The sequence below is a fragment of the Vigna unguiculata genome, chromosome 5, assembly GCF_037176805.1.
Source record: "Vigna unguiculata cultivar grain cowpea cultivar isolate G323 ecotype 2 chromosome 5, ASM3717680v1, whole genome shotgun sequence".
Classification (NCBI taxonomy): domain Eukaryota; kingdom Viridiplantae; phylum Streptophyta; class Magnoliopsida; order Fabales; family Fabaceae; genus Vigna; species Vigna unguiculata.
In genome coordinates, this window is record NC_140796.1 from 39138155 (window position 1) to 39159724 (window position 21570).

Genomic DNA, 21570 nt, shown 5'->3' on the forward strand with positions numbered 1-21570 from the left:
TTTGGTTTGTGTTTGAATTGTATTAAAGTTTATTTATATTTTAATTAGAATTATAATTTAGTTTTGACCGAAAAAAAGATAAAAAAATTTGCATTTTTTTTAATTAAGTGAGTCTGTGAGCCAACCCGTTTAACCCACCAACCCGTGACGGGCTGGGCCGAGTTCAAATTTTTTTGGCTCACTAATAGATGAGTCGGGTTGGGTTGGCTCACTAAATGATCAACCCATGGTGGGTCAAGTCGGGTCGGATCAGGTTACCCGTTTTGACAACTCTATAAATTTGACATTTTTTAAAGTTCCACTTCATCTTATGTTTGGAAAATAGTTACCAACGCTTTTTTTTTATTATGAATTAAATATATTTTTAGTTATGTGAAATTGATATTCGTCCATGTATTAGTTTCTAAATTTAAAAGTAAATAGATATAGTCTTCTTAAATTAATTGTAGTATATTTTTTATATGTATTAAACTTATTTAAGGATGATATTTGAATTGTTTGCACCATTTTAATACATTCTAATTCAAATATTAATTTGAAACACCGTTTAATAAATCCAAAAATATTAGCAATAGGTAAAATATTATATTTATTTATTTTTAAAGTTCGAAACCAAAATATATTTAAGTTTTAGAGAGGATCGAATACCAATTTTACAAGTTTAAGTAAAATCACACTAAACCATTTATTATAATATAAAGAAAGAAGATATTAAAATATTTATTGTATTATCCACATTTATTTTATTAAAAAAATGTCTAAAAAGGTGGTTTATCTATTATTTAGTATTGTTAATTTACTCTATTATCCGTATTTATTTTACTTTATTTATATTATTATTAGATGTTCTTAATGAGTTGATTTATTTTTTAAACATTTGGTTTATGTAATGTCCCATTTAATAAATAGACTTACTTAAATGACACGTCACATAATATAATATTACGAGTTAAGGTTCAGAGTATAAACTCACTCCTTAAAGATATCCAAGGATTCATAAAGAAAATCTTGAGGCACACCACGATGGCAATACAAGACAGGGTACATAATCCAACAGTAATACAATGAAAATTAAAACAAGTCAATACATGGGCCATCACCCTAAGAGAAAAGCCCATTAAGCGGGATCCAGCCCAGTCGGGCTATGCAGCGAAGTCACTATTCCCCTGTTGACCACGAGGGTTTCTCGCATCTACTCACATCAACAAGTTGATGATCATCACAAAAGAGAAAAAAACCACACATACAGGACATTCAACAAACAACAAAAGGGTAAGCTAGAGCCGAAAAATAGTTTATCATGTAGTTACATACAATTTCATAGTTCAAGATACATATGTCATTCAATCATGTTATGACTTGCAAGCAATACACTAAGAATCAGACACGACTCATCCGGATACATATAACTTAGTCAGATTCAACGGATGCTTACACTTGTGGTGGATTTCCCTACTCTACCGAGCTGCTCACCCCCGAGCTAAGTGTTACGATGTCTTAACCCCCACACACATGGTTAGCCTTCAATGGGTTTCGGGTTTCTTGCTACTCTCACCATAGGAGTTAGTCCGCTCTATGTGAGACTAACTCATTCCTTAGAGTGTCAGGATGCAACCTTACCTTGAATCCTTACTAAATTATATAGATGGGGCACCACCATGAACTCCTACTAACAGAGGTCATGGAATTACGTTCCGACAAACTGAGGCACCACCATGAGGTCTCACTTAGAGGCTCATGGAATTACGCCTTAACCACACATCAATCATGTTTAACCATCCAATATGTATTGGCCATGCATATGAATCTCATGCCAACATTTATAACCAACCTTCAATCATTTTCCATTCCAAAACCATGCCAAAATTCATCATCTTTAGCCCATGAATCATCCCATACATAGATCATACTCAAATCATGTTAAACTCATAAGCCACAAACCATAATTCATCTTGCTCATACTAAATCACTCAATTCATGCTATAGAATATATAATCAGTCCAGACATATGTCCAATATCCCAAAACAAAGAAACCACAGAACAAACGCACTCCTCGCCCAGCTTCTCGCTTAGGCAGAAGGGTCTCGGTCAAGCGAGAGAGTCCTCTCGCTCAGGCGAGCTCCCTTCGCCTAGGCTCGGGCTCGAAAAGGGAAACAGTGGCTTTCTGCGCTCTCTCGCTTATGCGAGACCTCCTCGCCTAAGCAAGACTCTACCTCGCTCAAAACAGAGACTCGTCGCTCAAGCAACAGCTCGCGCACAAAAATCAAAGCGAGCTCCTGTTAGTCTCGCCTAGGGGAGAAAACCAGTGCTCACCATTGTTCTCTTGTGCGCAACCCCACGAAAAGATCCAAACAGTCCAATAATGCATTTCACAAGTTCACAACAACGCACAAGACATACCATGGTGAAATAACAGTGACTCAAGCAGAAAAACATAATAAAAGAGTGAACCCTAGCTTCCCTTACCTGGAAAGAGCTACTAATGGAAATCTTGAGTACGAACAGAGGAGTACGACGAATCCTAGGGAAGTTCAGCGAGCTGAAAACAAAGACAGTGGAGCAAGAACAGATTACTACAGTTATCCCTAGTTGGAAACACAAAGCTCAACTAAAAAAAATAAAGCATATGGGTTGAAACAACTTACGCGGAGTGGAAAGTGCTTGAGCTTGCTTGACTAAGACTTGAGAGCAAACCCTAGCAGAGCGTGTAACATCCCGTCAAGATATTACGAATTTAAAAAAAATTAAATAAAGTAATTAATTACATAACAATTAATAATACCTCATTTCCCAAAACACAGGGAAATTTAAAACTTTTATTATCATATAATAAAACATCGTTCCATAGCTTATAAAGTGAAACAATGTTCAAGTGTCTCTCAAAAGTTTACATATCATTTAAAAATCCAAAACCAATAAAACATAGTAATAAAGTCCCATGATCATCCCCTCTCCGCAGTTAAGCCTCACCAGCTCCACTTGCATCATCACCTACTCACGTGTACCGCGTACACGATCATCGCCAAACATAAGCAGATAGGGTGAGCTAACAGATGAAACACATAAAAATATACCAAACACACATATACATGTATAATCGATAAAATAATATAACCATAACAAAAACTCTTCCTTTATACTGCATGGCCACAACCATATATAAGATCCTTTCATTTCCCACAGAACATTACTCCATTTCCATCACATGGCCACCACCATGTACACTGATGCACCTCGTGGAAGACTCGTTACCTTCCCTCCACATGGCCACCACCATGTATATTAAAGTACATTAGGGAACCTCGTTCCAATTCTTTCACATGGCCATAACCATGTTAGCAGTGTTCTACATCTCCTATTAAGTATCTCAAAGCGCCCTGCTACCACACCTATCGGCCACAATCGATAGAGCACGTGCGGAAACCATGCTACGGATCACACACCGCAACGCCAGGTGGAGTTCCCAGGTATGAACATAGTCCGTAACGTCCCAAGACTACCAAACTCGTCATCAAAACACTGAGGAGGGCAATCCATCTGGACCCATCCGTACACCCATTCGTACTGGCCACAACCAGCATACTCCCACCGGCAACACTCGCCAACCCGAGCCACAACTCAAGGTTCCTCGTGTTCATCCGCTATCCCGGGCCACAACTCAAGGGAAGTCATTCCGAGCCACAACCCATAGAATGCCACGTGCTTAACCCCTATCCCGAGCCACAACTCAAGGATACGTTCCAGGCCACAACCCATGGAACACCAGCAAGCCCACCATTGAGATATCCTAAGAGCCATGTAAACCACTCCTTGCAAGTTCCATCTCATCTCGTTAATACAACAGAAACACCTGCCTTAAAACGTACAACTTCACCCTTGCTCGCTTAAACTAAGAGCCTTTATTCAACCACTCCAGCTTATCTCGCTTAAGCTAGACCCACTAGCTTGAACGAGCCTCTAGAACCTCTGCAGCCTACGTAATCTCGCTTAAGCGAGCTCACACTCGCTTGGGCGAGACCCTCGCTCGCCCAGGATAACAATTACCTCGTCCAGGCGACAAGTTCTCCAAAACAACGCAAGCATTCCTCTTTAACTCGCTCAGGCGAAGGACTCTCACCTGAGCGAGATGCCTCCAAAGACACCCTGCAACATACTCGAATTCTCGCCTGAGCGAGGCACACTCGCCGGAGCGAGATGACGTGTCGCTCAGAACCAGATTTCCCCGCCTAAGCGAGTTATTCGCGTAACCACAGGATTTGCGTCTCTGTTAATCTCGCCTAGGCGAGCCTGGCTCGCCTGAGCGAGAAATGCAGACCCCAAATTTGTTTACGCACGCACACAAGAATCCATGACCCTTTCAACCCCTCAATTCACACCAAAACATTTTACATCAATTTCATCAACCATATACACATAGTTTAGATACATTTTAGACCCCCAACACCCACATGTACACAAAAACCGCATACTCAGTACCAAATTCCCTTATAATCACACATTTAGGTGAAAATGCCAATAAAACAGTGCTCAATTACCCAAACCCAAATTCCCTTCATATAGAACACGAAATTCATGGCAAAAAAAGTATCACAATCATGCAGTATGACCAAATATGAACCCATGACCTTACAATGCCAAATCAAAGCTAAACCACCAAGCCAATTCATATTTCATGCTAATTCACACACGTTTACAATCACGTTCTCACCCAACACGGTCATGTACAATTTGAAAAACAAAACAAGTCAACCAACACACCAATAACACTCATAGGACTCAAACCCAAGTCCTTGCACACTTATAAAGTACTCTCAACCACATGAGCTAGTACTTTTCCACGTCATACCCATTAGAATTTAATGTCATAAATAAGTTACTACCCGCATTTATTAATTAATTATTTAATTAATTAATTAAATTTCGCGGATCTTACATAGCGGTCTGAAAGGAAGAGGAAGCGTATGAGAAAGGCTGTTTGCAAAAGTGAGAGTTGTAAGGGAGACTCTGGCAGCTTTAGTGGCCTTAGCACTCTATGGACCAACCTTTAGGCCCAACCGATTTAAGACTAGCCTTTAAACATTAGGGCAGAATTAATTGGGCCTTACAGTTTAATATGCAAATATTTTAAATAATAAATTGAAAATATGTATTTTAATCCAGAATATACATTTTTAAAAATTATTTAAATAAGTTAGATGATTTTTGAAATAAATAAATAATTAAACTAATAATTTAAAAAAGTTAGATTATTTTTTCCGTTTTTAATTTTATTGTTTATGATTTTTAATTTAGAAAAATTTAATTTATAAAAATATATTTTATTTTGATTTCTCAATATATATATATATATATATATATATATATATATATATATATATATATATATATATATATATATATATATATATATATATATATATATATATACACTTCCATGTAAAAAATGTCATATAATAATTTTGTCATCAAAATTTATCATTTTTATACAAATCAGTTATCTATTATAAGAAAAAAAAAATATTAAGAAATTTACTTTATTACAAATGTTTATTTTGCTTAAAAGTGTCACAAAAGATAATTTTTAAGTTATTTAGTATAGTTAAGTTATCTTTTTACCCATATTTATTTTGTTGCCTTAAGTGTTTAGAGAGTTCATTTTCTCTTTAACGCGTTTGGTTTAAAAATAAAATATGTCAACTTATTTTAAATAATAAATTAAAAATATACATTTTAATTTGTAATAGACATCTGTAAAAATGATTTCAAAAATTAGTTAATCTTTAAAATAAATAAATGATTAAAAAAATTTAACATTGTTATTCTTTCAAATAATATTAATTTTGTTTATACCTCCATGTAAATAATAACATTTTAATATATTAACCATTCAAATTGTTTATACCTCCATGTAAAAAATGTAATGTAATAATTTTGTTAAAAAAAAATTACATTTATCATTTTAATACTAAATTATAAGATGAATAATGACTTACATTTCAAGTATTGATTTTTTTTTCTAATTACTTTGTCATTTAATAAATTAAAATTTACAAAATGTATTTTACTTTTATTTTTTAAATTGACTTTTTTATACTATTTTTTTTTCATTTTTATTTCTATCTTTTATGGTTTCTAATTACTTGGTTATTTAATAAAATTAAATTTCAAAAGATATATTGTACTCTCTTTTTTCTTAAATAATATTTGTTTTCTAGTTGATAAATATTTGACCTTCACTCAGTTTTTTCTCCACTTTTTCCTTACCATGCTCTCCTTCTCATCCCCCTGTCACTTACCCGTTCTCCTCTATTTCCCTTGGAGTGCTTCCTCACGTTTTGGCCCTCGAGACCCATGTCGGATTTAGTTTCTTTGTGTTATTGGTACATTACCTTTTTGGTTCCTTTTGACTCATTACCCTCTTTCTTTTTTAAGGGCTTCCTCTTAAACTTCAAAAAATTTCTATTGCACCTCCAAAAATTAATTATATTGTCGATTTTGTCCCTCTGACTTAACTAGGTAAAAGTAACTAAAATAATTATTGCATTAAGTGAATTGAGAGTTGTATTTAATTCTGAAGTCGCATCCCTCGAAAAGTCACTTTCACTGTTTGCTATTTTCAGAATCTCTACGACTTTTACACTCAATTGTGTTTTGAAATTTTGCACTTCCGTTGTTCCGTTTTTCACTTGTTTAAGTTTTATCATTTTGAGGTATGTAAGTTATTGTTTCACATCCATTATCCATGTTGTTGATATACTCAAATGTTGATGAGATGCATGCATTTTATAGTTCAACTTTGTATATCTTAATGCATTTTATACGTTAAACTTTGTATATACCAAATGCATGGTTATAAATAGCTGGTTGGTTATGGTTATGAATGGCTGATTTGTATTTAAAGATGTTGGTAGATGTACTGCACCTAGGCGGACTAATAAAACCGCAAGGCCAAGCCCGCCTACACATAACCCCGCAAATGAAATTATCAAGTGAGTAACTGGACAAGCGAAAGCACATAGCGGCCTAGGCCGCCTACTTCAGAAAACAGAACGACATCTGTTGACCACTCCTGACTTATAATATTACCCCTGGTACCAACAAACACTAACTAAGGGTCTGGGCTAGGCCTAGGCCCATCTAGGACCCAAGCAATGACCCAGGCCACACGAAGGGCAAACATAAATAATAACTCTATAAATGCACGTGAACAATTAAAGGTACGCTTTCATTAATCCCTTAATCAAGAGATTTGACTTTCTGAGAATCTTTTCGCTGACTTGATTGTTGGAGCTCTCTCCGTAGCTAAACCTTCAAGGGTCCAAACCGTGTACATTGACAGATGGCATATGCAAACCGAGGAGGATCCAACTCAAGAGATTGAGGATTGAGGTAAGGTGATATTTGTGTCCTTAACATCTCTTATTTGTTTCTGCAAGAACAATTGGCACCCACTGTGGGGCACAAAGTAATACCTTACCAAGCAGTCCGCATACTGTCGAGAATGGTTTCTACTCGTAGCAGAGCTGGAGTTATGAAGCAACCTAAGGTAGGCCCTACTGCGCCTACTAATGTCACCCCAGAGTTGGCCTTCGTCCTTGAAGGCCAAGCCAAGATGCAACAAAAGCTCGTTGATCTGAGAAAGTGCAATGTTGACGAGGTGGAAGGCTCAAGGAAGGAAACTTGAAGATGAGAAGAAGGATCGAGGCTGACCCTACCCAGAAAGGGAAAACTAAGGAATCGTCTGAAGCCTCCAAGTCCCCAGCTTACCAGCCCAGTGAGGAAGAAAGCGAATACAACTCCACCTCGCACACCTTCACCACCACTCAACAAACACCCATCATCTCCACCTTCCACACAAACATTCATCATCCAACAATCCCTAGGCACCCCGCAACACTCACCCCTGCTGCCACCCTCCCCACCACCCATATCCCATCTAATCACTTAAGCACTACCTTCCCTACCCTCATCCACCATCCCATTCCACCACACCCATTACCATCCCAATCACCCAGGTGTCGCCACCCTTTGATTGACGCCATCACCAACACATCTCTCCCTATCCAGTGGGAACCTTTCACACTAGACTATTATACAAGAGAAACCGACCTCGACGAGCACCTCAAAATATACATAACCCATGTCGCCCTCTATACATCCCACGATGTCGTCTTCTGTAAAGCTTTTCTTAACACCCTAAAAGGTCCTACCTTTTAATGGTTCACTACCCTTCCCCCATACTCCATCGACTGTTTTGACACACTCTCCTACATGTTTACCACCCACTTCGCTGGAAGCCACCCACATCAAACCACAACTGATGAGGCCATCGGTGCCATTGATTGGCGGAAACGTGCTCCGTTCGCTGGAGAACGGCCTCCAAACGTCGATTGTTCGGTGGAATCGACTAGGAGTCGCAGCGGAAGACTCTTAAGGTTAACGCTCGATTCTCTCAAGCTTCTCACTGGAATGGTAAACCCGACGAGGTGAAACCTAATCTAGGGTTTAGGGTTTGAGCAGAGATGAAAGATGGGAGTACTCTCAACCAATATTCTCATTCATCAAAGCTCCTTTTACAAACAAACGGCCTGCTCCTTTTATAGATTTAAGGGCAGCCATGAAGAGCAAACAGAGAATGCCGTTTAGCATTAACCTAACGGCGAGAAAGAAGAAAGACAACCCTAGACTAAGGTTCGGGTATTGACGGCGTTACAGACTCGGGGCAAAGGTGTGGGACGCGTGCTTTGGAAAGCTAGCAAAGGAAAGTGGCACACGCTGCGCAAACTGAAGGAACCAATGGCTGGCTGTGTAAAGGTTTGAACCCTAGCCGCACAGAAATTGGTTTATGCGTGAATGAAGAGTCTTAGTCGCGAAACAAAATGTTGTAGGGTTGGGCCGTGTGAAATGCTGCAATCAACCCCTCTTCCTACGCGAAAGCTATTGGGCCGCAAGTCTCAGCCCATGCGGGAAAGAGAACTGGCACGCTGGACGGAAAGCACACCCTGCACCACTAATAATGCCCAAATTAATGCACAGCCGAAGAATTGGGTCTGCACGCGTGGTCCGCATTGGTGTGATGCTGCACACGTAAAACAGATTGCAAGATCTGAAGCAATTTGCTGAAGAGATTGGATGCATGTTGAAAAGTTGGGCTCGGGCCCAATTGGGTTGATGTAGAGAAGAGTTTGGCCGCAGGCCCAATGGCAATTCTTCCATAATTGGCAGCTTAGAAAAATAGGCTGTATTTAGCAAACAAACCCAATTAGAGACATTTATTTAATCAAAATAAAAGAAAATAAAGAAATTAAAAGAAATTAAAAAGAAATGGGCCTAGGCGTTGGCCCAATACTATAAGCCTTAATGGGATCACATCATCCCCTCCCCCTTGAAAAGGATCTGTCCTCAGATCTTGAGGGTTATTAGAGGCTCACAGCAGCCAAAATAATAGTACCACCAGGATCAAAAACAAATCTGCAATAGTCATCAAATAAAATTGAATTAAAATCATAAAGACCATGCAGTAAAATTGGATGGAAAATTTGTGAAAATGGGCCTTTGAGGATTGAAAAAGATGGTATTAAGCCCACGTCACAAAAGAAATGTTTCACACTTTGAATAAGATGATTTTTGAAAAGAATTTTAATATCAAAGTGTGTTTTGGCAAAACAAGTTGAGGAGGATGAAATAAAGAAATGAGATGGAGAACAAAAATTTTGAAAAGAAAACAAAACAAAAGATTTAATGAAAAAGTGAGTAGAGGTTAAAGATGGGAAAACGCCCTTTGAAAATGGGATCTTCATGTTAAGAATTAGTGAAGAATTGATCACCAAATCCCTAACACAGAGTTCTTTTTGCTCTTTTGAAATGCACTTTAACTCTACCACTTGTGATTGTATTTCAAGATTACTCTCTTGTTTCATTTTCTCTCTTTCCTCTAATTCTTTCCTCTTATTCTCTTCTTTTGCTTTTCTTAGACTCTCCTTTTTAGCCTTTTCTTCTTCCTCTCTTTTTTTCTTCTCATTTATCTCTCTTTTTTCTTGTTCTCTTTTAGCACAAAGCTTCTCGAGCGCTTCTTTTTCTCTCTTCCTTTCAAATTCTCAAAGCTTTTGATGTTTAGCTTGCTCTCTCTTTTATTTTTCTCTCTTTCTTTGTTCACTCAAGAGCAAGTCTAAATTGTGCTTGAAATCTTTTTCTAGTCTAGAAAACTTATGAATGTTTTGGATGAATGCATCCCCAATGTCAATAAAGTCTTCTATCCTAACTTGTTGTGCTTTAGTGATCCTAAATGAAGGGGGTATGAAATGTTTCCACATGCATGTTTTTAATTCATAAAATGTATTGATGCATGATGTTCTCCCCTTTTTCACTAGATATTGCCTCTCTTGCCACCAATCAAATGCACGTCCTACAAATCTAGATGTAACATGCCTAAGAATGTCTATATGACTATATTTACTAAACAAAGGTTGCACCAATTTTTCAGTATCCCACATCCAATCTTTAAATGATATTGGTCCTATATCTTCCCCAAAGAAAGGAATGTCACTATGAATGGTTTGATGCAACTCATGACTACCATTATGCCTACCTAAATGCACACTATTATGCCTATCTATATGCATACGGTTAGAAAAAGAAAAACTCATTTTGAAACACTTTTGACAAAACAATTTTTTTCACAAAGTTGATGAATTTCTAAAGAGAAAGTAGTGGAAAAGAATTCTAGACATACTCCCAGGAAAGGGAGGTGAGTCACATGGACAAGCTTAGGAACCAAACCTTTCCTACCCAGAGATCTCTAAAATGCTTTCACAAAATTTCTCAATAAAAATGCAAATGAAACAGATGGGTGAAAAACAAATTGACAAAGTGTGTGAAAAGAGTGAAAACTTAAGGACCAAAAGAAGGTCAACTAGATGTAAAACAAAGGGCACCTAGATATCACGGCGACCTAAAACAGAAATTGCAAACACACAAAACCTGGGCATTAAAACATAAAACAGAAAACATAAAGGCGAAAAACTTAAACTAGACGAAAAATCCTAAGTGAAAATTCAAGTGGCCGTTGGAACCCCTTGAACATCACACTAAACGCTTAAACTATTACAAACTTGCTAAGGATGAGATTACGCTAAAGCATTTTCCCACCTAAGCCAAATGAAAGGAAAACACTAAAATCTGAAAGAAAATTTACACAAAATCCCGTGACATCAAAAACAGCAAAAACTAAAATAACAATATGCTATGTCTCTCTCTCGGCTAGCCTCCAAAATATATCACCCTCAAGTGTGTGTACTCCTCCTTGAAGGTCCCAACTCACTCCTTTTTTTTCTCTCGGTGGCCACTCAACTGTTTTTCCTCACCACAGCTGCACTTTGCAGAAAAGGTATCATCTACAAGGCTACCGAAAACAGTGAGTTCAAGTCAAATGAACCAAGAGCAAATGAGCAGTCAACCACTTTTGAGAGTAAAAAGAAGAAAACAATAAAAGTTCAAATTTGAGACAAGGACAATATCAAGTGATGGATTTAATGACAAACTCAAAGGAAAGCCAACAAAGACAAGCAAGAAACAAGCTATGAAAGAAAGGAGGCACACAAAAGAGAACCTAAGGAATGGATCTAGATTAAGATGAACAAAACCAAAAGCAAACAAAGACTCAAAATAAGTTGAATCAAGAGCATGTGCACATGAAATTGACAGAGTAGTAGGCACTTTGTGAACTGTACAAGACAACTTGTATTTTGCTGAAACAAATAATGTTCCCAAATTCAATAAAGACTGAAACAATATCTTTCAGATGCTCTTTTTTTTTTATCATAATCTTTTTCTTTTCATTGGACTTCTTTTTCTTTTTCTTTTCAGCTCTCAAAAACGTGTAGAACAGTGCACAACAGTATCAAAATTCTACCACCAAATCAATGAACAAATGCACATGGCAGACTGCAAGGATCCAACTCAAAAACAATTTGAAAGACACACACAAGGACAAATAGAAAAAGACTCAGCCAGGCAGAATAAAACAAAATCAATATGCAGCAGATTTGAATCAATCATCAACATAGATTACAGAAGGTGCAGCAATGAATTTCATTTGACAATCTCAAAATCTAAACATGTGGAATTATAGAAAGTAACAGCAACTCAACGCAAGAACACCAGAATTGTGGAATCAAGTAATGAATTAGGCCATAACAGAGGCACTCAAAAGTAAATGAAACTTGATACCACTACTGCATTGAATTGGACCAGACAAACAGAAAAAACTAAAGCAGTTTTAATATCAATAAGCTGACAAAACAGCAGCTGCAAAGCGAATCCAGACTAGACAATGGGCTGCACTAAACAAGGTCAATAGTGTAATAACACAGACAGATGCAATAGATTTTTAAAACACTGATGTTGGCCAAAGTAGTCATAGACTACGAGAATCATAGCAGCACAGAGTAGCTACTGCAGAGAAACAAAGAAATCAATCTGGAAAACTCACAACTAAGGCCACGGTCAGTGCACACATATGTGATCCAAATGAATAAATTTGCCAATACAATCAAAGCAAAAAATGAAGTTGCAGAAACATGTCAAAAACACCAGACACTAGGCTAATCACAGAGACAAGAATAGTGATATAGCAAACAAACGAAAAAAAAAAATAGAGGCAGTTTTAAACTGGAATCAAGTAGTAGATATTGTGAAAATATTTATAAAACTGCTCCAAAAGCGACTAACTGGCCAGGCACTGATTCAAGAAACCAGAATGCACAAAAACAAGGTGCTAACATAACCTATGCTTTCAGCTAAACCAGAACCTCATGAGTACTCTGAACACATCCAGATTTGAATAACTTAGATGCAGTTTGGTAGCAACAATCATTGGCCAGCACTTAGTTCAATATCAGACGAACATCAAATTGAATCAAGAGACAGCTTAGAAACAAATAAATTGGCAGCAGAAAACACATAGAAACAGGATTTGCAGATTGTTTGTTCATGATCTAAGAACAAATCAGAATTCAACAAAACATACACTAACAGAAACTAATGATTTAAACACAAAAAAGGAACTGAAAGAGATACGAATCAGTGAGCAAAAACACATTGTAGGGACAACAACTATGGAATCAGTGACATAAAAGAACTAAACAATTCCTAAGACAAAACACAGATTCTAAAATTGTAAAGCTAGGTAATCAAAATTGAAATTAAAACCTAACAAACATGCATTAAGCGGCAGATTGACAGAGCTAAGCATGAAATCATCACAGTATTGATTCAGAAAAATGAGAACAATTATTTTGAATCAATTTCAGCAAGGAAAAACACAACATCACCACGACACAGATTCAATCAGAGAAGCAATCAGATAAGACTCAAACAGCGCATGAACAAGACCGGAAATTAAACAGAAACGAAGAAATAGCTGAGATGAGACGAAGAATACTTAACTCACGGTGGTCCAAGAACGAGTGGCTCTGAATACCACTTGATGAGGCCATCGGTGCCATTGATTGGCGGAAACGTGCTCCGTTCGCTGGAGAACGGCCTCCAAACGTCGATTGTTCGGTGGAATCGACTAGGAGTCGCAGCGGAAGACTCTTAAGGTTAACGCTCGATTCTCTCAAGCTTCTCACTGGAATGGTAAACCCGACGAGGTGAAACCTAATCTAAGGTTTAGGGTTTGAGCAGAGATGAAAGGTGGGAGTACTCTCAACCAATATTCTCATTCATCAAAGCTCCTTTTACAAACAAACGGCCTGGTCCTTTTATAGATTTAAGGGCAGCCATGAAGAGCAAACAGAGAATGCCGTTTAGCATTAACCTAACGGCGAGAAAGAAGAAAGACAACCCTAGACTAAGGTTCGGGTATTGACGGCGTTACAGACTCGGGGCAAAGGTGTGGGACGCGTGCTTTGGAAAGCTAGCAAAGGAAAGTGGCACACGCTGCGCAAACTGAAGGAACCAACGGCTGGCTGTGTAAAGGTTTGAACCCTAGCCGCACAGAAATTGGTTTATGCGTGAATGAAGAGTCTTAGTCGCGAAACAAAATGTTGTAGGGTTGGGCCGTGTGAAATGCTGCAATCAGCCCCTCTTCCTACGCGAAAGCTATTGGGCCGCAAGTCTCGGCCCATGCGGGAAAGAGAACTGGCACGCTGGACGGAAAGCACACCCTGCACCACTAATAATGCCCAAATTAATGCACAGCCGAAGAATTGGGTCTGCACGCGTGGTCCGCATTGGTGTGATGCTGCACACGTAAAACAGATTGCAAGATCTGAAGGAATTTTCTGAAGAGATTGGATGCATGTTGAAAAGTTGGGCTCGGGCCCAATTGGGTTGATGTAGAGAAGAGTTTGGCCGCAGGCCCAATGGCAATTCTTCCATAATTGGCAGCTTAGAAAAATAGGCTGTATTTAGCAAACAAACCCAATTAGAGACATTTATTTAATCAAAATAAAAGAAAATAAAGAAATTAAAAGAAATTAAAAAGAAATGGGCCTAGGCGTTGGCCCAATACTATAAGCCTTAATGGGATCACATCAACAACCCTATCCCTTCTCGGCGTCAAACAAGAATAAGACGAGACGTTGTGTGCTTTCATCGACCGCTTCAGCAAAGCCGCCCTCCGCACACCCAACCTCAACCAAGAAATGATTTTGCAGTGTATGGCTCTTACCTTTAAACCAGGATCGTTCGCTAATAATGTCTACCTCCACCCCCGCCTCCATGCACGAACTCAAGCTTTGTGCCGTAGATTACATACGCATGGAAGAAATGCAGAACCTCCACACCAAGTTCTGCAATGATTACACCCCCTCCACCACTAGCTTGGATAAACCCCCTCTACGATCTGACTCTAGGCCTAGAGAGCCTCGACAACCGCACTTCACCAGATATGCTTCGCTAAGTGTCCTCAGATCCAGACTTCTCGACGAAGCCCTCCATGCCGACGTCATCCCACCACCTCGCAAAACATCCAACCCCCCAATGCAAACATGACCAATTATTGCCGCTACCATAGAAACAACGGCCACACTACAAATGAATGCAAAGCGCTCTAAGATAAAATCGAAGAATTGGTTTGCATTGGCCAGTTCCGCCGGTTTGTCCGCAAAGACGTACCTCCACTTCCATCACGATCCAACAACTGACATCCCCCTCGCAATACTCGCCACAATCATCGCACCAATCAACCAACCTGTCAAGAACCTCAACCTTCCCGCACTGACGTCAACCCGGCTGATCCCCCGCTACACGGCACAATCAACACCATCTCAGGAGGCTTTGCCGGTGGCAACTTCATTGCTTCAATCAGGAAGAAACACCTTTGTCACCTCCAATCCATCAATCACATAACCGATTCTCACCATAAACATCGTATGCCTCCCATCACCTTTATTGACGACAATTTCCACGACGTCGACCACCAGCAAGACTATCCCATGGTCATGACAGTTGAACTCAAGAACTACGCGGTCAAGAAGGTGCTTATCGACCAAGGCAATTCGATCAACATCCTCTACTGGACCACTTACCAGAAACTCCAACTTCCACCCACTACCATGGTTCCCTAGGATGAACCTATCTACGGGTTCTCTAGAGAGAAGGTTTCAACCTGCGGATATATAGACCTCCACACTGTCTTTCGGGAAGCATCTCAAACCAAAACAATCCCCATCCGTTTTCTTGTCGTAGATGCACCCACCTCATAAAATGTCCTCCTTGGCCGACCATCCCTCAACACTCTAGGTGCCGTCTTCTCCACACCCCATCTAGCCATGAAATTCCCTTTCCCATCAGGTGACATCCTTACCATTCACGGTGACCAACGACTCGCACGAGAATGCTATATGGCAAGCTTGTGCCCTCAACTACCAATCCTCCAAACCAACAACATTGAACACCCACCCGACTCTGGCATAGCTTTACCTGGGATGACCTAGACCCTAGAGTAGGACGTGACGCACGAATTAAGCTAGTTGGCAACATTATAAGCTTGGATCTCCCTAATGGTCGTACTTTCAAATTGGGTACCGACCTTCAACAAGAACAGCGTGATATCTTGACACCCACCCTTATCGCCAACACCGACCTCTTCGCCTGGTCAGCCGCAGACTTACCCGGTGTCAACCCTTAGGTTGCGGTCATCAAGCTCTCAATCTATAAAGAAGGCATATATGTCTCCCAGAAGAAGCTCAGACTTGAAGAAGAACGTCGGCTAGCAGCAAAAGTAGAAGTCGAAAAATTACTTAATGCTGGCTTCATTGAGGAAGCCAATTACACCACCTGGCTATCCAACGTGGTTCTGGTAAAAAAAGCAAATGGCAAATGGCGAATGTGCATTGACTATACGGACCTCAATAAGGCATGCCCCAGAGATGCCTATCCCTTACCCAACATTGACTGGCTAGTTGACGGTGCAGCCGACAACAAAGTCCTCAGCTTCTTAGACGCATACTCCAGGTACAACCAGATTCCAATGGCCACAACTGATATGAACAAGACCGCTTTCGTCACCGACGACGCCAATTATTTTTACAAGGTCATTCCGCCTAACAAACGCAGGAGCGACTTACTAAAGATTGATGGACAAAGTATTCAGCCACCTAATGGGCAAGTGTGTCGAAGTGTACGTCGACGACATGGTTGTCAAATCACTAAGCCACCAGCAGCATGCACAAGACCTGTCCATAATATTCTCCGCACTACGACAATACAACCTCAGATTCAACCCTGAAAAATGCGTCTTCGATGTCGATCGTGGTAAATTCTTATGCTTCATGCTAACACAACGCGACATCGAAGCAAACCCAGAAAAGTGCACTGCTATCATCGAAATGCGAAGCCCCAACAATATCAAAGAAGTCTAGGGCTTGATAGGTTGCCTAACTGCCATCTCTAGATTCCTACCAAAACTAGCCGAACAACCCCAACCCATCATCCAACCACTCAAAAAATCCGCGAAGTTCGCTTGGAAGGACGAATGCGAACAAGTTTTCCAAAACCTTAAAACCACCCTCACATCTCTATCTATCCTCTACAAGCCAGATATCCATCAACCACTCCTCGTCTACATCACCGCAACAGATCATACTATAAGCGTCGCGTTGGTCCAAGAAATCACTAGCATCCAACACCCCCTATACTTCGTTAGCCGAAGTTTGCAAGATCCGAAAACCAGATACCAAATGGTGGAAAAGCTAGCACTATCCTTAGTGCATGCAACAAGACGCCTACGCCCTTACTTACACAACCACAACATCATTATCAAGATCGACTACCCCATTCAAAAAATACTCCAAAAGCCTGACCTTGCTGGCCGAATGTTCCCCTGAGCCATGGAACTCTCTGAATTCAACATTCGTTATGAACCACACGGCCCCATCAAAGCCTAATGCCTACTCGACTTTGTCAATGACCTTCAACACACCCTGAGGAAGACCAATGGACACTTTATGTAGACGGTTCCTCGAATCCAAAGGGCGTAAGCGCCGATATCATCTTGGAAGGCCCAAACGATATCCTCATTGAAAAATCCCTACACTTCGCCTTCAAAACTTCCAATAATCAAGCCGAATACGAAGTCATCCTAGTCGGCTTATCTCTCGCACGCGAAGTCGACGTCAAAACACTGATATGCAAGACTGATTCCAAGCTCACTGTGGGCCATCTCAACGACGAATTCCAAATCAAAGATGCCACTCTCCTGCAATATTATCATCTGGTCTGTAATATCATCCAATCTACTTTCGATCGTGTATGCATCCAGCACATCCCAAGAAGTGAAAATGTCAGAGCCGATATCTTATCGAAACTAGCAAGCACTAAGTTAAAGAGCAGGCATAGATCCCTCCTACAACAGACATTATCCGCACCATCTATAACAAACATCTGCCTTAACTTGGACCACATTGAAAACTAGACAACTCCATACATCCAATACCTCAAAACCGGTAACCCCCCACCCAATGTTGACAAAGGCTGGCTGGCTAAGGCCGCAAGGTATACGATGATAGGTGACGACCTATATAAGTGAGGGTACGGTCAGCCACTGCTCAAATGTGTTATAGCATAACAAACCCAATACGTAATGAGGGAGCTCCATGAAGGCTTATGCAGATACCACTCCGGTGCACGAACCATGACCACCAAAATACTCAAAGTCGGGTACTTCTAGCCAACTATGGAGGCAAATTGCCACACCTTTGTCAAAAAATGTATACTTTCCCCATGGCCTTTTACGACATAGGGAATGGACATCCTTGGCCCCTACACCCCAAAAAAAGGACAAGTGAAATTCCTCATAGTAGGCATCAACTACTTCACCAAATGGATAAAAGCTAAACCATTAGCCACTATCACAGCTCAACAAATCCAGCAGTTCGTCTGGAAAGATATTATATGCCGCTATGGCGTGCCACACACCATCATAATCGACAATGGCCAACAATTCATAGACAATGAGCTTCCTAAATTTTATACCAGCCTCAGCATCAAACATATCACCAGCTCTGTAAAACATTTGCAGACCAATTGCCAAGCTGGAGTTACCAATAAAGTCATACTAGTAGAATTTCAAAAATGCTTGGATGGAGCCAAGGGCCGGTGGCCGGAAGATTTGTTAGAAGTATTGTGGGCTATAAATGCACCCCCAAGTTCGCTACAGACGAATTCCCCTTCAGCTTAGTATACGGCGCGGAAGCCATGATACCGATTAAGATTCGTGAATCATCTCTACGCCGCCAAGTATACAATTCAGACCAGAACCACCATAATATGTGTACCCACCTCGACCTATTTCCTGAATTAAGAGACAAAGCACAAATCTGTAACATGGCAATCAAACAAAGAGCGGTCAGGAGATATAACGCAAACCTATGCCCACGATCGTTTGTGAAAGGAGACCTAGTCTGGAGAATGGCCAGCGGTGCAAGAAAGAAGGATGACAAATTCTCTGCCAATTGGGATGGACCATATCGAATACGTGATGATGCAAAAGGAGGTTCTTATAAGCTTGAGCAACTCACAAGAGAAGAGATACCGAATACGTGGAATGTATCTCATCTAAAATTCTATTTTAGTTAAACTGATGTACCGAACGCTTGTAATCCTGGGTGTACTCTTTTTCCTCCCCTGGCATTTTTCCCTAAGGAGGGTTTTGGCCAGCGAGTTTTTAACGAGGCACCCCAAAATTCATGAATAAAACAGAGGGTTTCTTTACCATATGCTCACCCTTTATCTAATTCCAATTGTTTAGGTTCCCCACCCTTACCACATGTAAGCGCCCTGGGTCGAACACCCTTTATCTAATTTCAATCGTTTAAGTTCCCCACCCTTAACACAAGTAAGCGGCCTAGGTCGACCACTCTTTATCTAATTTTAATCATTTAAGTTCCCCACCCTTACCACAAGTAAGCGGCTTGGGTCGAATACCCTTTATCTAATTTCAATCGTTTAAGTTTCCCACCCTTACCACAAGTAAGCGGCCTGGGTCGACCACCCTTTATCTAATTTTAACCGTTTAAGTTCCCCACCTTTACCACAAGTAAGCGGCCTGGGTCGAACACCCTTTATCTAATTCAATCGTTTAAGTTCCTCCCCCTTACCACAAGTAAGCGTCCTAGGTCGATCACTCTTTATCTAATTTTCATCGTTTAAGTTTCCCACCCGTACCACAAGTAAGCGGCCTGGGTCGAACACCCTTTATCTAATTTCAATCGTTTAAGTTCCCCACCCTTACCATAAGTAAGCGGCCTGGGTCGAATACCCTTTATCTAATTTCAATCGTTTAAGTTCCCCACCCTTACCACAAGTAAGCGCCCTGGGTCGAACACCCGTTATCTAATCTTAGTTGTTTAAATTCCTCACCCTCACCATAAGTAAGCGGCCTGGAATGAATACTACACTTATCATAACGATTCATGTTTTTTGCAAAAACCAAGGCGACTTATCGGATTATGCGCCATAAACAACAAATAACATGTACCTTGCATCATATTCACACCCTCATCATTCAAGTAAACGCGCTCTTATGATATACTCTATCGGTATCAAACAAACAACAAACATACCACGAACATTATGCAAATTAACAAGGAAATCGAACATTGTACGGGTTATAAACGTATAAACAAGAAAAAAAGCAATGTATGAATTATTACAGACTTAGGCTTAAAATCAAATAAGAATCATAAAACATAAGTCCTAAGTTGTCTCCTCATCAGCATCTTCCACCACCACAGCACCATTAATGTTTGCATCCGTCCCCTCCTCCTTATCAGCCTCTTCTTCGGGACTGCTTCCAGCCTCGCTTACAAGCTCACCATTCATAACATCTTTGTTCACGTCGAATCTAGCATCCGACACGTCGATATCCTTGTAAAAGAAGGCCGCTTGCTGCAGACACTTCTGAAACTCATTTATATGTTCTTGAATAATATAACCTTTGAGGTCCTCCAGCTCCAACTCCAGTCCACCGTTTTTCTCCTTCACTTCGTCGTAGTCGACCTCAAGCTCCATTATCCTCGCCTTCAGCATGTTCTCTGAATCCAAACAACGCACTTTCCATGTCCCTAACCTCTTTTTCTCCTCCAACCACTCCTCTCTTGCCTTCTTCCAAGATGCTTTTTCCTCAGCATGCTTGTCTTCCTGAACCTTCAACTCCTTCGTCAACTCCTCCACTCTAAACCGACTACCCTCCTTCAATTCCCTCTGGTACAGAGATCCCACCCTGCGTCCCAATATCAACGCCTTGTTATTAAACTCCACAATAACCTTCACTAGTGTTGTCAATCGAGTTAACCAAAGTCTCAAACAAGTTGATTTCAATGTCGCGACGAACAACAGTCTCTGGTAACTCGATGAGTCCAGTCTCTGGTCCCTTCACACCAGATGACCATCCTGGCCCCAACAAGGTGGCTCTAACCTTCTTCACGTCTTTCCCCCTACCAGCTTTGGCCGGTAACTCAGTTTTCCTCTTAGAGCCCCCATGAACATGGACTTCCACGAGAGGCTCTTGCAAGTTGGGAACTTCAGTGCTCCTAATAGCCTTCGCTTTTTCTGCCTTCTCCTTACGGAGAGTTTGAAAAAGATTCAATTTCTTCTTCCCTATATGTGCCATATGTCCTATAAATAACTACGAATATCAATCAATTAACTCAAACATAGTATAACATTGAAAAATACAAAAAGATACCTTCTATATCAACAATTGGATGAACCAAGTTATAAACCCTAACTAAACTCTTAGTGGGCATCTTATCATTAAACTTCATCACAGTATCCACCACATGTAAGACTTGGGAAAAATTAGAATAAAGAAAAACACATAGAAAAATTGGTGGCTATTTGAGATTGTGGAATTATTTAAATTAAGGATTTTATTTAATTTTGATATATGATGAAATAATTAAATGATTAATTTAAATTAAGTGTTGTTTATTTATTTTAATTATTTACATAAATATGAAATATGGGATAACTATTTAAGCGATGCAAGTTATTGTTTTATTTATTTTAAATTTTAATATTATATTTAATGTTGCAGATATGTGTATATAGTTAAGTGATGC

At 39.9% G+C, this 21570-nt stretch overlaps 1 protein-coding gene across 1 annotated transcript; it reads left to right on the forward strand.

Annotated features, from left to right (window-relative positions):
- The first annotated feature begins 18580 nt into the window (after positions 1 to 18580).
- On the forward strand, positions 18581 to 19084 carry LOC146886420 (uncharacterized). Its single transcript, XM_085673438.1, has one exon. The coding sequence runs from the start codon at positions 18581 to 18583 to the stop codon at positions 19082 to 19084; it is 504 nt and encodes a 167-aa protein (XP_085529564.1).
- The last annotated feature ends 2486 nt before the right edge of the window (positions 19085 to 21570 follow it).

Excerpts from the sequence above, each read along its gene's own strand:
- LOC146886420 (XM_085673438.1), top strand. The coding sequence starts at position 18,581 with ATGCTTGGATGGAGCCAAGGGCCGGTGGCCGGAAGATTTGTTAGAAGT.